Source organism: Anomaloglossus baeobatrachus, chromosome 4, assembly GCF_048569485.1.
Source record: "Anomaloglossus baeobatrachus isolate aAnoBae1 chromosome 4, aAnoBae1.hap1, whole genome shotgun sequence".
Taxonomy (NCBI): Eukaryota; Metazoa; Chordata; class Amphibia; order Anura; family Aromobatidae; genus Anomaloglossus; species Anomaloglossus baeobatrachus.
This window is the reverse complement of record NC_134356.1, coordinates 222,131,778-222,145,410: the sequence shown is the minus strand read 5'-3', so window position 1 is coordinate 222,145,410 and position 13,633 is coordinate 222,131,778. Positions and strand designations below refer to the sequence as shown.

Sequence of the window (13,633 nt, the reverse complement as noted above, 5' to 3'; positions counted from 1 at the left end):
AATCATCACCCACATATACATATCCAGCGCCGTTCTGTGTGGAGTGGAGGTCCTCACTCCTGTCTCCTCACCAGTGGGCTGTCCACAGTGCAGGTGCTGGGAGGAGACCCTCACCGTGCAGCTCCAGTCTAGACGCTGCCCCCCGGTATGGCGCCGTCCCGTTCACTCCCGTCACTCGGCACCTCCCTCCTCCTCCTCCCCCTCTCCAGCGCTGTGTTAGTCGTCTCATAGCAACAAGCCCCGGCGAGTCTGGATGGCAGCTCTGTGCCCGCACAATACCGCAGGTACGTGTATGAACGGCTCCCTACAGGGAGGGTCACAGAGGGAGCGTTATCTGCGGTGGTGACATATCTGTACTGGGGACAGTGGCCTCATATGGGCACAGTCCTTACATTTTGCCAATGCTCCTCTGTCTGCTATATAGAAATTCTGATTATTGTGAATATTTTTTAGGCTTACACTCGATACATCTGGGGCGGCTACCTACACCCATGCATTAGCATGAAAGATGGCACATTCTTCCACCATGCATCCTTCAAAAGCAGTGTCATTAAACATGGGCAGATGTTTTCCACATGTAAGAGGCAGTCAGTGCCCACAGGTGCCACCCCCAGTCAGCATAAGCCATGCCAGTGCCACCCCCAGTCAGCATAAGCCATGCCAGTGCCACCCCCAGTCAGCATAAGCCATGCCAGTGCTACCCCCAATCAGCATAAGCCATGCCAGTGCCACCGCCAGTCAGCATAAGCCATGCCAGTGCCACCGCCTGTCAGCATAAGCCATGCCAGTGCTACCCCCAATAAGCATAAGCCATGCCAGTGCCACCCCCAATCAGCATACGCAATGCCAGTGCTACCCCCAATCAGCATAAGCCATGCCAGTGCCACCGCCAGTCAGCATAAGCCATGCCAGTGCCACTCTCAGTCAGCATAAGCCATGCCAGTGCTACCACCAGTCAGCATAAGCCATGCCAGTGCCACTCTCAGTCAGCATAAGCCATGCCAGTGCCACCCCCAGTCAGCATAAGCCATGCCAGTGCCACTCTCAGTCAGCATAAGCCATGCCAGTGCCACCCCCAGTCAGCATAAGCCATGCCAGTGCCACCCCCAGTCAGCATAAGCCATGCCAGTGCCACCCTCAGTCAGCATAAGCCATGCCAGTGCCACCCTCAGTCAGCATAAGTCATACCAGTGCCACCCTCAGTCAGCATAAGCCATGCCAGTGCCACCCCCAGTCAGGATAAGCCATGCCAGTGCCACCCTCAGTCAGCATAAGTCATACCAGTGCCACCCCCAGTCAGCATAAGCCATGCAGTGCCACCCTCAGTCAGCATAAGCCATGCCAGTGCCACCCCCTGTCAGCATAAGCCATGCCAGTGCCACCCCCAGTCAGCATAAGCCATGCCAGTGCTACCAACCGTCAGCATAAGCCATGCCAGTGCCACCCTCAGTCAGCATAAGCCATGCCAGTGCCAATCCCAGTCAGCATAAGCCATGCCAGTGCTACCACCAGTCAGCATAAGCCATGCAGTGCCACCCCCAGTCAGCATAAGCCATGCAGTGCTACCACCAGTCAGCATAAGCCATACCAGTGCAACCACCAGTTAGCATAAGCCATGCCAGTGCCACCCCCAGTCAGCATAAGCCATGCCAGTGCCACCCCCAGTCAGCATAAGCCATGCCAGTGCCACCCCCAGTCAGCATAAGCCATACCAGTGCTACCACCAGTCAGCATAAGCCATACCAGTGCTACCACCAGTCAGCATAAGCCATGCCAGTGCCACCCCCAGTCAGCATAAGCCATGCCAGTGCCACCCCCAGTCAGCATAAGCCATGCCAGTGCTACCCCCAATCAGCATAAGCCATGCCAGTGCCACCGCCAGTCAGCATAAGCCATGCCAGTGCCACCGCCTGTCAGCATAAGCCATGCCAGTGCTACCCCCAATAAGCATAAGCCATGCCAGTGCCACCCCCAATCAGCATACGCAATGCCAGTGCTACCCCCAATCAGCATAAGCCATGCCAGTGCCACCGCCAGTCAGCATAAGCCATGCCAGTGCCACTCTCAGTCAGCATAAGCCATGCCAGTGCTACCACCAGTCAGCATAAGCCATGCCAGTGCCACTCTCAGTCAGCATAAGCCATGCCAGTGCCACCCCCAGTCAGCATAAGCCATGCCAGTGCCACTCTCAGTCAGCATAAGCCATGCCAGTGCCACCCCCAGTCAGCATAAGCCATGCCAGTGCCACCCCCAGTCAGCATAAGCCATGCCAGTGCCACCCTCAGTCAGCATAAGCCATGCCAGTGCCACCCTCAGTCAGCATAAGTCATACCAGTGCCACCCTCAGTCAGCATAAGCCATGCCAGTGCCACCCCCAGTCAGGATAAGCCATGCCAGTGCCACCCTCAGTCAGCATAAGTCATACCAGTGCCACCCCCAGTCAGCATAAGCCATGCAGTGCCACCCTCAGTCAGCATAAGCCATGCCAGTGCCACCCCCTGTCAGCATAAGCCATGCCAGTGCCACCCCCAGTCAGCATAAGCCATGCCAGTGCTACCAACCGTCAGCATAAGCCATGCCAGTGCCACCCTCAGTCAGCATAAGCCATGCCAGTGCCAATCCCAGTCAGCATAAGCCATGCCAGTGCTACCACCAGTCAGCATAAGCCATGCAGTGCCACCCCCAGTCAGCATAAGCCATGCAGTGTTACCACCAGTCAGCATAAGCCATACCAGTGCAACCACCAGTTAGCATAAGCCATGCCAGTGCCACCCCCAGTCAGCATAAGCCATGCCAGTGCCACCCCCAGTCAGCATAAGCCATGCCAGTGCCACCCCCAGTCAGCATAAGCCATACCAGTGCTACCACCAGTCAGCATAAGCCATACCAGTGCTACCACCAGTCAGCATAAGCCATGCCAGTGCCACCCCCAGTCAGCATAAGCCATGCCAGTGCCACCTTCAGTCAGCATAAGCCATGCCAGTGCCACCCTCAGTCAGCATGTCATACCAGCACCACCCCCAGTCAGCATAAGCCATGCCAGTGCCCACAGGTGCCACCCCCAGTCAGCATAAGCCATGCCAGTGCTACCACCAGTCAGCATAAGCCATGCAGTGCTACCACCAGTCAGCATAAGCCATACCAGTGCAACCACCAGTCAGCATAAGCCATGCCAGTGCCACTCTCAGTCAGCATAAGCCATGCCAGTGCCACCCCCAGTCAGCATAAGCCATGCCAGTGCCACCCCCAGTCAGCATAAGCCATGCCAGTGCCACCCCCAGTCAGCATAAGCCATGCCAGTGCCACCCCCAGTCAGCATAAGCCATGCCAGTGCTACCACCAGTCAGCATAAGCCATGCAGTGCTACCACCAGTCAGCATAAGCCATACCAGTGCAACCACCAGTCAGCATAAGCCATGCCAGTGCCACTCTCAGTCAGCATAAGCCATGCCAGTGCTACCACCAGTCAGCATAAGCCATGCCAGTGCCACTCTCAGTCAGCATAAGCCATGCCAGTGCCACCCCCAGTCAGCATAAGCCATGCCAGTGCCACCCCCAGTCAGCATAAGCCATGCCAGTGCCACCCTCAGTCAGCATAAGCCATGCCAGTGCCACCCTCAGTCAGCATAAGTCATACCAGTGCCACCCTCAGTCAGCATAAGCCATGCCAGTGCCACCCCCAGTCAGGATAAGCCATGCCAGTGCCACCCTCAGTCAGCATAAGTCATACCAGTGCCACCCCCAGTCAGCATAAGCCATGCAGTGCCACCCTCAGTCAGCATAAGCCATGCCAGTGCCACCCCCTGTCAGCATAAGCCATGCCAGTGCCACCCCCAGTCAGCATAAGCCATGCCAGTGCTACCAACCGTCAGCATAAGCCATGCCAGTGCCACCCTCAGTCAGCATAAGCCATGCCAGTGCCAATCCCAGTCAGCATAAGCCATGCCAGTGCTACCACCAGTCAGCATAAGCCATGCAGTGCCACCCCCAGTCAGCATAAGCCATGCAGTGCTACCACCAGTCAGCATAAGCCATGCAGTGCTACCACCAGTCAGCATAAGCCATGCAGTGCCACCCCCAGTCAGCATAAGCCATGCCAGTGCCACCCCCTGTCAGCATAAGCCATGCCAGTGCCACCCCCAGTCAGCATAAGCCATGCCAGTGCTACCAACCGTCAGCATAAGCCATGCCAGTGCCACCCTCAGTCAGCATAAGCCATGCCAGTGCCAATCCCAGTCAGCATAAGCCATGCCAGTGCTACCACCAGTCAGCATAAGCCATGCAGTGCCACCCCCAGTCAGCATAAGCCATGCAGTGCTACCACCAGTCAGCATAAGCCATGCAGTGCCACCCCCAGTCAGCATAAGCCATGCAGTGCCACCCCCAGTCAGCATAAGCCATGCAGTGCAACCACCAGTTAGCATAAGCCATGCCAGTGCCACCCCCAGTCAGCATAAGCCATACCAGTGCTACCACCAGTCAGCATAAGCCATACCAGTGCTACCACCAGTCAGCATAAGCCATGCCAGTGCCACCCCCAGTCAGCATAAGCCATGCCAGTGCCACCTTCAGTCAGCATAAGCCATGCCAGTGCCACCCTCAGTCAGCATGTCATACCAGCGCCACCCCCAGTCAGCATAAGCCATGCCAGTGCCCACAGGTGCCACCCCCAGTCAGCATAAGCCATGCCAGTGCTACCACCAGTCAGCATAAGCCATGCAGTGCTACCACCAGTCAGCATAAGCCATACCAGTGCAACCACCAGTCAGCATAAGCCATGCCAGTGCCACTCTCAGTCAGCATAAGCCATGCCAGTGCCACCCCCAGTCAGCATAAGCCATGCCAGTGCCACCCCCAGTCAGCATAAGCCATGCCAGTGCCACCCCAAGTCAGCATAAGCCATGCCAGTGCTACCACCAGTCAGCATAAGCCATACCAGTGCAACCACCAGTCAGCATAAGCCATGCCAGTGCCACTCTCAGTCAGCATAAGCCATGCCAGTGCTACCACCAGTCAGCATAAGCCATGCCAGTGCCACTCTCAGTCAGCATAAGCCATGCCAGTGCCACCCCCAGTCAGCATAAGCCATGCCAGTGCCACTCTCAGTCAGCATAAGCCATGCCAGTGCCACCCCCAGTCAGCATAAGCCATGCCAGTGCCACCCCCAGTCAGCATAAGCCATGCCAGTGCCACCCCCAGTCAGCATAAGCCATGCCAGTGCCACCCCCAGTCAGCATAAGCCATGCCAGTGCTACCCCCAGTCAGCATAAGCCATGCCAGTGCTACCCCCAGTCAGCATAAGCCATGCCAGTGCTACCCCCAGTCAGCATAAGCCATGCCAGTGCTACCCCCAGTCAGCATAAGCCATGCCAGTGCTACCACCAGTCAGCATAAGCCATGCCAGTGCCACTCTCAGTCAGCATAAGCCATGCCAGTGCCACCCCCAGTCAGCATAAGCCATGCCAGTGCCACTCTCAGTCAGCATAAGCCATGCCAGTGCCACCCCCAGTCAGCATAAGCCATGCCAGTGCCACCCCCAGTCAGCATAAGCCATGCCAGTGCCACCCCCAGTCAGCATAAGCCATGCCAGTGCCACCCCCAGTCAGCATAAGCCATGCCAGTGCCACTCTCAGTCAGCATAACCCATACCAGTGTCACCCCTGTCAGTATAAGCCATACCATTGCCAGGCGTGCCCTCACTACATACAAGCGCCAATGACATGGCACAGCTCTGATCGCCATGTAATAAAGGCTCGGGGCTAGCGGCCCTGTCCCTTTGCGTCTGTAGTGTGGGTTTGCCGTATGCAGCGGGAAAGCATGGAGGATACATCTAATGCCTTCGTACGCCTGAGTCCTTCATTGGTAAGCTTTTTTGGCTTTGTGGGACAGACAGAGGTATAAAGTAATATAATATTTACCTGCTAGTTTCCTTTTTTTACGATGGGTATGTAAGCGATAGATGCTGCTGTATACGATAACTTCCCTTGGATATACAGTATAACTCAAAAGTGAGTACACCCCGCACATTGTTGTAAATATTTTATTATATCTTTTGATGGGACAGCACTGAATATATGACACTCTGATACAATGGGAAGTAGTCAGTGTACAGCTTGTATAACAGTGTATATAACACAACACAAAGCCATGAATGTGTAAAGTGGAGAACACATGGATGTATCCGAGTGCCATCCACTTTTGTTCATAGACCCATAGACCAGCATTGTTTAGTTTGATCTGTGACTCGGATCAAAATCAGACAGACACTCGATCACCAGCAGCACACGGATATGTGAACAGGACCGTACACTATAATGTGTGCGGATTTCTGTTTTACACGTTGCGTTGTTAGTTGCGGTTTTATGGGTTTTTTTGTATGGAAAAATCAATGGCACCAGATGGAAGCTGTAAGGAGTACATAATACTATTCACACCAACGCTTATTTTTTTGTAATACCTATTTACACAACAAAGCTGCAATTTTTGGTGTTTTAAGCTTGTTCAGCCACTTTTATAAAATATGGGTCCAACAAATTCACCAGAAAGTTAAATTATCACTTAAATTATTAGGCCGGTTTCACACTTGTGTTCAATGCTATCCGCCGCTATGGAGAATAGCGCAGTCCGTTAACGCACTGCGCTATTCTCGATAGACTTGTATGGATGACGCACTGTAACGCAAGTATCTGCGTTGCATCCGCTGCACGACGCAGCGTCGTTATTTTAACACTGCGTCGGGCAGAAGGAACGCTGCATGTAGCGTTTTTTGTTTTGTTAAAATATCGCACCTTGACGGATTCCGTTAGTATCCGCCAAGGTGTGTAATGATTGTCTATGGCAGCGGATATCGCCGCAATGCGGTAAGCGTCACGTTCTACTGAGCATGCTCAGCATGTCCAGCAGAACGATCTAGATCGTTTAAAATCACTCCTGGTCTCTCTCCCCCCTCTCTCATACTCACCGGTCACTAGCACGGTGCTGCACGGCTGTCACAAAGCTCCGGCGGCTTTTCCTCTTTTGAAAATGCCTGAAGGCTGGTATTCTCAGGATGGGGAGCCCCACGTTATGGGGAGCCCGCCAGCCTAACAATATCAGCCAGCAGCCGCCTGGAATTGCCGCATCCATTAGATGCGACAGTCCCGGGACTCTACCTGGCTCATCCCGAATTGCCCTGGTGCGGTGGCAATCGGAGTAATAAGGAATTAAATGTCAGCTTATAGCTGCCACTAAGTCCTAGCTTAATCATGGCAGGCGTCTTCCCCAGATACCTTCCATGATTAACCTGTAAGTGAAAGTAAATAAACACAAACACCCGAAAAAATCGTTTATTTGGAATAAAAGACAAAAAAACACCCTCTTTCCCCTCTTTATTAATCCACAAATACCCCTCCAGGTCCGGCGTAATCCACACGAGGTCCTGCGACGCTTTCAGCACTGCTACATGAAGCTGACAGGAGCGGCAGTAGAACACGACCGCTCTGTGTCAGCTCCACGCAGCAACTGAAGTGAGCCACGCGATCAGCTGTACCCTCATTCAGGTGACCCGCGGACACAGCTCTCGGGTGGAGGACTGCAGCTGTGGCCGCTGGTCACCTGAATTACGGCACAGCTGATCGCGCGGCTCACTGCAGTCACACAGGGGATTTGCGGTTACCTCTCTCTCTCTCCTCCCGACCGCAAATCCCCTGAGTGTCTTCAGTGAGCCGCGCGATCAGCTGTGCCCTCATTCAGGTGACCCGTGGACACAGATCTCGGGTGGAGGACTTCAGCTGTGGCCGCGGGTCACCTGAGTTACAGCACAGCTGATCGCGCGGCTCACTGAGGTCACTCAGGGGATTTGCGGTCACTTCTCTCTCTCCTCCCGACCGCAAATCTCCTTTCCCGGCGAAACATTAAAAAAGAAACAAAACGCAAAACGTTCTTTTAAAGGAATCCGTTACCTTTATTAGTACACTATTTGCAACGCATCCGTCACATGCGTCACACAACGCACTGTGACGGATGCCTCACAACGCAAATGTGAAACCGGCATTATGTCTCTGGTGCACAGCATTCAGAACACTGCTTGAACCGACTTTTAATCAAGACTGGTATATTAAAGGAAATCTGTCATCAAATTTTTGCCACCTAATCTGAGAGCAGCGTAATGTGGGGCAGAGACCCTGATTCCAGCGATGTGTCACTTACTGGGCTGCTTACTGTAGTTTTGATATAATCACTTATTAATCAGCAGTAGATTATCATTAGAGGACTACTTGGCCTGCAGAATATATTCATGAGCTTTGTATAACTGCTAGATCTGCAGCAGAGAAAACATTGATTTTATCAAAATAACAGGAAACAGCTCAGTAAGTGACACATCACTGGAATCAGGGTCTCTGTCTCTATATTATACTGCTCTCAGATGACAGGTAGCAAAAAGCTGTTGGCAAATTCCCTTTAAATTTCAGTCTTTTTGCAATACCCTCAATATGATTTTTAGCCGCCGCTGCTGTCGCTGTCCTCCAGGGCGGATGGTTGTAGCAGCTATTTCTGCTCCTCACAGGTGGAGCGAGCCCCGGGGAGGATGATTAAGGAAGTAGTATTGGCGGGCACCAAAGCGCGGGGCGCCGGGAAGGACAAGCGGACACAGTCTCTGCGGGTTCAAGGTTTCTTTTACTCACAGTTCCAGTTCGCCCAGGAGATACCAGTCACCGCCGTGATGTGCCCCAGTCGATCCCGAGCAATTTGAGGTCACCACCGGTATTCCCACAGTGTGTCCTTTCTGGTCAGGGTCCCTCCAATCCCGGTGTAGGTGGAATGTGGAATGGGCTGCGGGTGTTTCCTGCACTCTCAGCAGACCCTGGAATCCCATGTAGCTGTGAGAACCCGGGCCGAGCAGCTGGCACCAAGCCACGGGTCTTGCAGTGCTCCTAGAAGTGTGAAGGTAGAAAGAATATTACTGGACCAAAGTCCCGACTGTGCTCCTCATCCCAAGCTGTGCCCGGGGCTAACTGACTATGTGTGTAAATGCTCCTTTCCTTTTCCCCATGTGGTGCCCGCCCTCCAGGTGTCTGTTGTACTGCCCCCGTAGCAGCAGCCGAGCCGCTCGGATCCGGAGCTGCGGTGGCTCAAAGGGTCCCCGGACCCGGGGGTCCACGCGGACACTCGAATCAAAAAGGAGTGGGGGAGTATATACACGGGATTAGGAAAGTTCGTGACGCCACCCACGGTGCGTGGTAAGTTAGGGTACCACCGCTGCTGTTGGGGACGCCCGATGGCGATGGTATGGCAGCAAGGTGTTTTAAACCCCTCCATGGTAGGGTTTTTTTGTCCCGGGAGCCCGGTGATGGTGATGTAGGGGTGCCGTTGGGGTAGGAAAAAGGTTTTTCAGGGTACTTACTCAGTCCAGAAATAATCACACCGACAGCTTGTAAACCAGAGTTCTGAGCACCACTGCAGCTGGGAGTGAGCACTCTTGGGTCCGTGCCCTTGCTGTAGCGGTTAGTCTGTGACCCTTTCCTTGGCACCTGTGTTTTTTTCTTTGGACCCTCAAGCCTGAAACTTTTTGGGTCCCGCTCACCCGTATGGCTAATAGAGTGAGCTTGCTCTCAGGGTTCACACGTAGGATTTCTTTGGACTGTATTGGGAAAGTCCTATTCCATCGGTGCGCTAGTACCCCGATTTTGGAGCAGGTTGGGGATGACACTTGAAGTCTTCACCCCCATCTGGTAAATTGCCAGGACGCGTGAAGCTACTTCCTGTCCTAGGGTCCACGTATCCCGTCGTGCCCTGGCCCCTGCCAGGTGATAGCTCAAGGCCGTTCTCCTCGGCAGTCCGTTCCCCCTGACACTATTGCCTGCGACCGGGATTCCAGCTCCTACCAGGCCCAGACCAACGTATGCCACCGAGTTCTAAAGAGCCCTGCTCCGTGACCTCTCCTCCCGAGAGTCACTGCACCTCCTTCCACTACCACTTCACTTCTCTTCACTTTCCAACCCCCCATGTGGGCAGCCCTATTCCCTTCAGGCCCCCCAATGGTGTGTCTGGTGGGTACAGTGTAAAGTGTTCCTAGGGTTTTGATTGGCTCAGCTGTTAGCAACACCAAAGGACCAGGACCCGTCCCGTAACCAAGGACGGTCGATACTGTGCTGAAGGGCTCATTGCACAATACCCTGTGACAACCTGATAGGCCAGGGCGTCACACTGTCCTAGTGACCGGGAAAGTCCCATGCTTTATGATGGACATCCCCCTATCTATCCCAGGCCAACCCCTGGTGGGAAAGCACCTAACTGTGTTTTGTGTGTGAATGTGAGAAACACCAGTGATTAACCTCTCCTTACCTGGGATCAGTACCACATCTTAAGGGAGATGCAGTACCCTGTGGCGACTGAAGCCTCAGGGGTGCCACACTCACCTGGTACAGGAGACAAAAAACTGGAATAAAGACTGTGATGAATTCCAATCTAAGTAGATTACAAATGAATGATCAGTTGACTTATGTAAGAAAAAAAAAGAAACCAACCTTTTTGATCTTATCAGTGGTACAGTCATCAGAGCTATTTTTTTTTACCCAGAAAAGGCATAAGACCTTTATATATTAAACTTTATCCTTTGTTGTACATAGATCTGTAAGATGATAAAAGATGCAGGAAATCTCAGATCTCTCTGGACGAAGCCAAAACACAGCTCAGACAGACACGAGAACCTCGATAGCAAGAAACTATATCAGCTGTACAATGACGTCCTGCAGCCTCTCTCCCTATTCTCCAACCCAACAGAGCAGACGGGATCTGAGCGGAAAGGTTAGTACTGTCACATTTTACCATTCTGACCCTTTACCCTATGTGGTTTATGTTGATGAAAAAACACGTATGCTCTAGCATTCCTGTAAATCCTTTCATTTCTTGCTTTTGCTGAGTATACAGCAGAAATAGTGCCATTCGCTGACAGCGATCAGTTTTGGGTTCATGAATGGTATTAGTCCAATTACACACTTTGAGTATTTGGTGGTCACAATGTGACTGCAGAATAGCGAGGGACCGGGGCTCCTATGCTGTCCCTCACACTAGGGGAACCTACGCTATTCCTAACCTCAGAATTATCCCTTTTGATGTAAATGCCTGAGTCTTGTGCCTGGGTATTCTCCTGACCAGATCTAATCTGTTAAACCCCCCCCAGGGAAGGAAGGGGCAGAAGTGTGATGCCAACACAGATTAAGTCAGGCAGGGAATATCCAAGACTCAAACACACTGCAACCACACAGGAAGAAACAATAAGGAGAAAAGCAAAAGCAGGAGGGCAGAAACAAAAGGACAGCAAGGGTTAACACCACAATTGCTCACAGCAATAAAGTACAACAACCACCAGTAAGTCTGGATCACAACACCTCACCAGACCAGTATAGGTTAACTATAGCTGGCATTAGTGGAATAGTCCAGCCAGTATAATTAGGAGGGAAGCAAATGTGACTGGTTCCACCACAGCATGTGATCAAAGAAGACAAACAAGCAGCCCAGCAGAGATTAAGGGGTACTTTGCACGCTGGGTCATTCCACATCAAGTGGACCAGTTTTAAAAATCGTCCCCACTCGACCTGCTCCGATTTTGCTGAAAATTTATAAGGATGTACATGTATGTTTGAAAAGAGGTTCTGTAAATTTTTAGGGCCAGATCTCAAATACATTGGGCACTGTTGACCTTTCACTGGAGGCCCCCCCAAGCCTGCGGCTTCAGCTAAGAGGATTTTGCAAACTTTGGCACATAGCCATTAGAGTTCTATACTGGCTATGATGCTGAAATTTGGCATACTACCTCAACTTTTGCTGCTAAACGCGATAAAATTATTACCGGCTATGACAAAACAATATTTCGGCCGCAATTTTGTGTCAAAGTAGCTTGTAAAACGCCTCGCAAAAAATGCATGCCTAACTTTGCCCATATATAACTCAAGACCAAAAACCAATAGTAACTGGTGCTTTGCCCTGTACAACAAACATCTTCATGACTTTGCATTGCTGCAATATCACGGTCAAAGCATATGTATTTGTGGAAATATTCACACCCACATATGATGAAAAACTTAAAAAACCTGAATTTTACCTATTTTTAGGTCAAATTTCTCAAAAAGGGTACCCCTAAAATATATTAATTCTGTTATCATTTGAAAGAGCACATTTTTCTCTACAAGGATCATTGGGGGTTTTTTTGGAGTCTCTCAGTTTAAGAAAAGAAAAATGCTACTGAACATGGTGTTATGTATGCACGTAATGCATTGATTTTGTGTTAGATTTTCAGATTCTTATCACATGTTACAGAGTTGTATTGTTGCTAGCAATGTCTATTATAATCAAAAACCTATAAACCTTTTTATTTCTGAAAAGTTATTGACTAATAATAATAACTAATAATAACTAATCAGTGATTGCTCACAACATGACACACAGCGACCTGTATAACGATGAGCGACCTGTATAGGAGGTCATTGTTAGGTGTCAAACAAAGCGATGTGTCCTGCCCGGCAGGACATCACCTTTGAGTTTCAATAATTTTTATTGTACTTTAAATTTAAACATATATTACATAGTGCGCTGCATTTATAAATTTGTTTAAATACGTTATGAATAGGTATACATACATTTAGCATTTAGTATTTTTATGGGGTAAGGAATGAGAAGTTGGGGAGGGTAAATTAGGGAAGAAGAACTTTATTGGGGGCAGACTTGGAAGGACCAAGGAAAATAATAGAAGGGTAAGTGGTAAAGGGAGACTTAACCTTAATAAAAAAGATTATAAAAGTAAAAAAAAAGAAAAAAAGAATGAAATAAAGAAGAGACAGAAAAAGAGGGAAAAGGTTGGGTAAGTGAGACAGAAGTGTTTTTTTGTTTTGTATCTTTGGAGTAGTGTCTTTGAGAAATCTATAAATTTAATTAGATTGTCAAAGAGTAGTAGATATCGCCCTATATAGTTTAGGATTCAATAGTCATCCAGTATCTATTACATTTTTTAACCAAACTCCCCATCTTTTATGGTAAAAGCCAAATGAATTATTAAATATACCATGTTTCCTTTCAAATTTGTGGTGTAATATGAGCTTGTTGTTAATTTCCATTATATTTAGTATATTGTCACTATTCCAATTAGCTGCAATGGAATTTTTTATTAGGAGGAGAATATGAATAATAATCGGAATATGACATGGGTTAATGGATTCTAGGTCTAGGTTGAGAGTAGAGCCATTTGAGGTGTTATTTTAATTTTAGAATGTGTCATTTTATTTATCAAATTAGTAGCTTCTGTCCAAGTGCTTCATATTTTTGGGCATTCTCAGAATATGCGTATGAGCGTGCCTTTTGTCTTTACATCCTCTCCAGCAAAGGGGGAAAATTTTATTATTAATTTTATTAAGTCTTGCCGGGGTGTAATACCAGCGAGTCAGTAGCTTATAAAACGATTTGTGCAATAAGGAACAAATGTTAGAAGAATATATCGCTTTTAAAGAGAAAATCCATTTCTCCTCAGGAATTTCTATATTTAAGTTCTTCTCCCATTTTACCATATAACGTAGCTTTTCAAATTTTAAATCTTTATTGAAAAATGTTAAAGTTGTCTGGTGTTCCAAATGTCATTTAGATCGCAAAAAAGAGCACTAAC

The 13,633-nt window shown here is 49.8% G+C and overlaps 1 protein-coding gene across 2 annotated transcripts in view; it reads left to right on the top strand.

Moving 5' to 3' along the window:
- Positions 1-215: 215 nt before the first annotated feature.
- The window catches only part of CCDC87 (coiled-coil domain containing 87), a 99,369-nt gene continuing 85,951 nt past the window's right edge, over positions 216-13,633 (top strand). The window contains exons 1-2 of one of the 2 annotated variants that reach the window (XM_075344682.1): positions 216-284; positions 10,608-10,785. In XM_075344682.1, the coding sequence (XP_075200797.1) occupies positions 10,617-10,785 (169 nt within the window). In that variant the 5' untranslated portion in view covers positions 216-284; positions 10,608-10,616. Of the gene's footprint in view, positions 285-10,504; positions 10,525-10,607; positions 10,786-13,633 lie in introns of those variants that run through there. The other variant, XM_075344683.1, reaches the window with a different exon arrangement.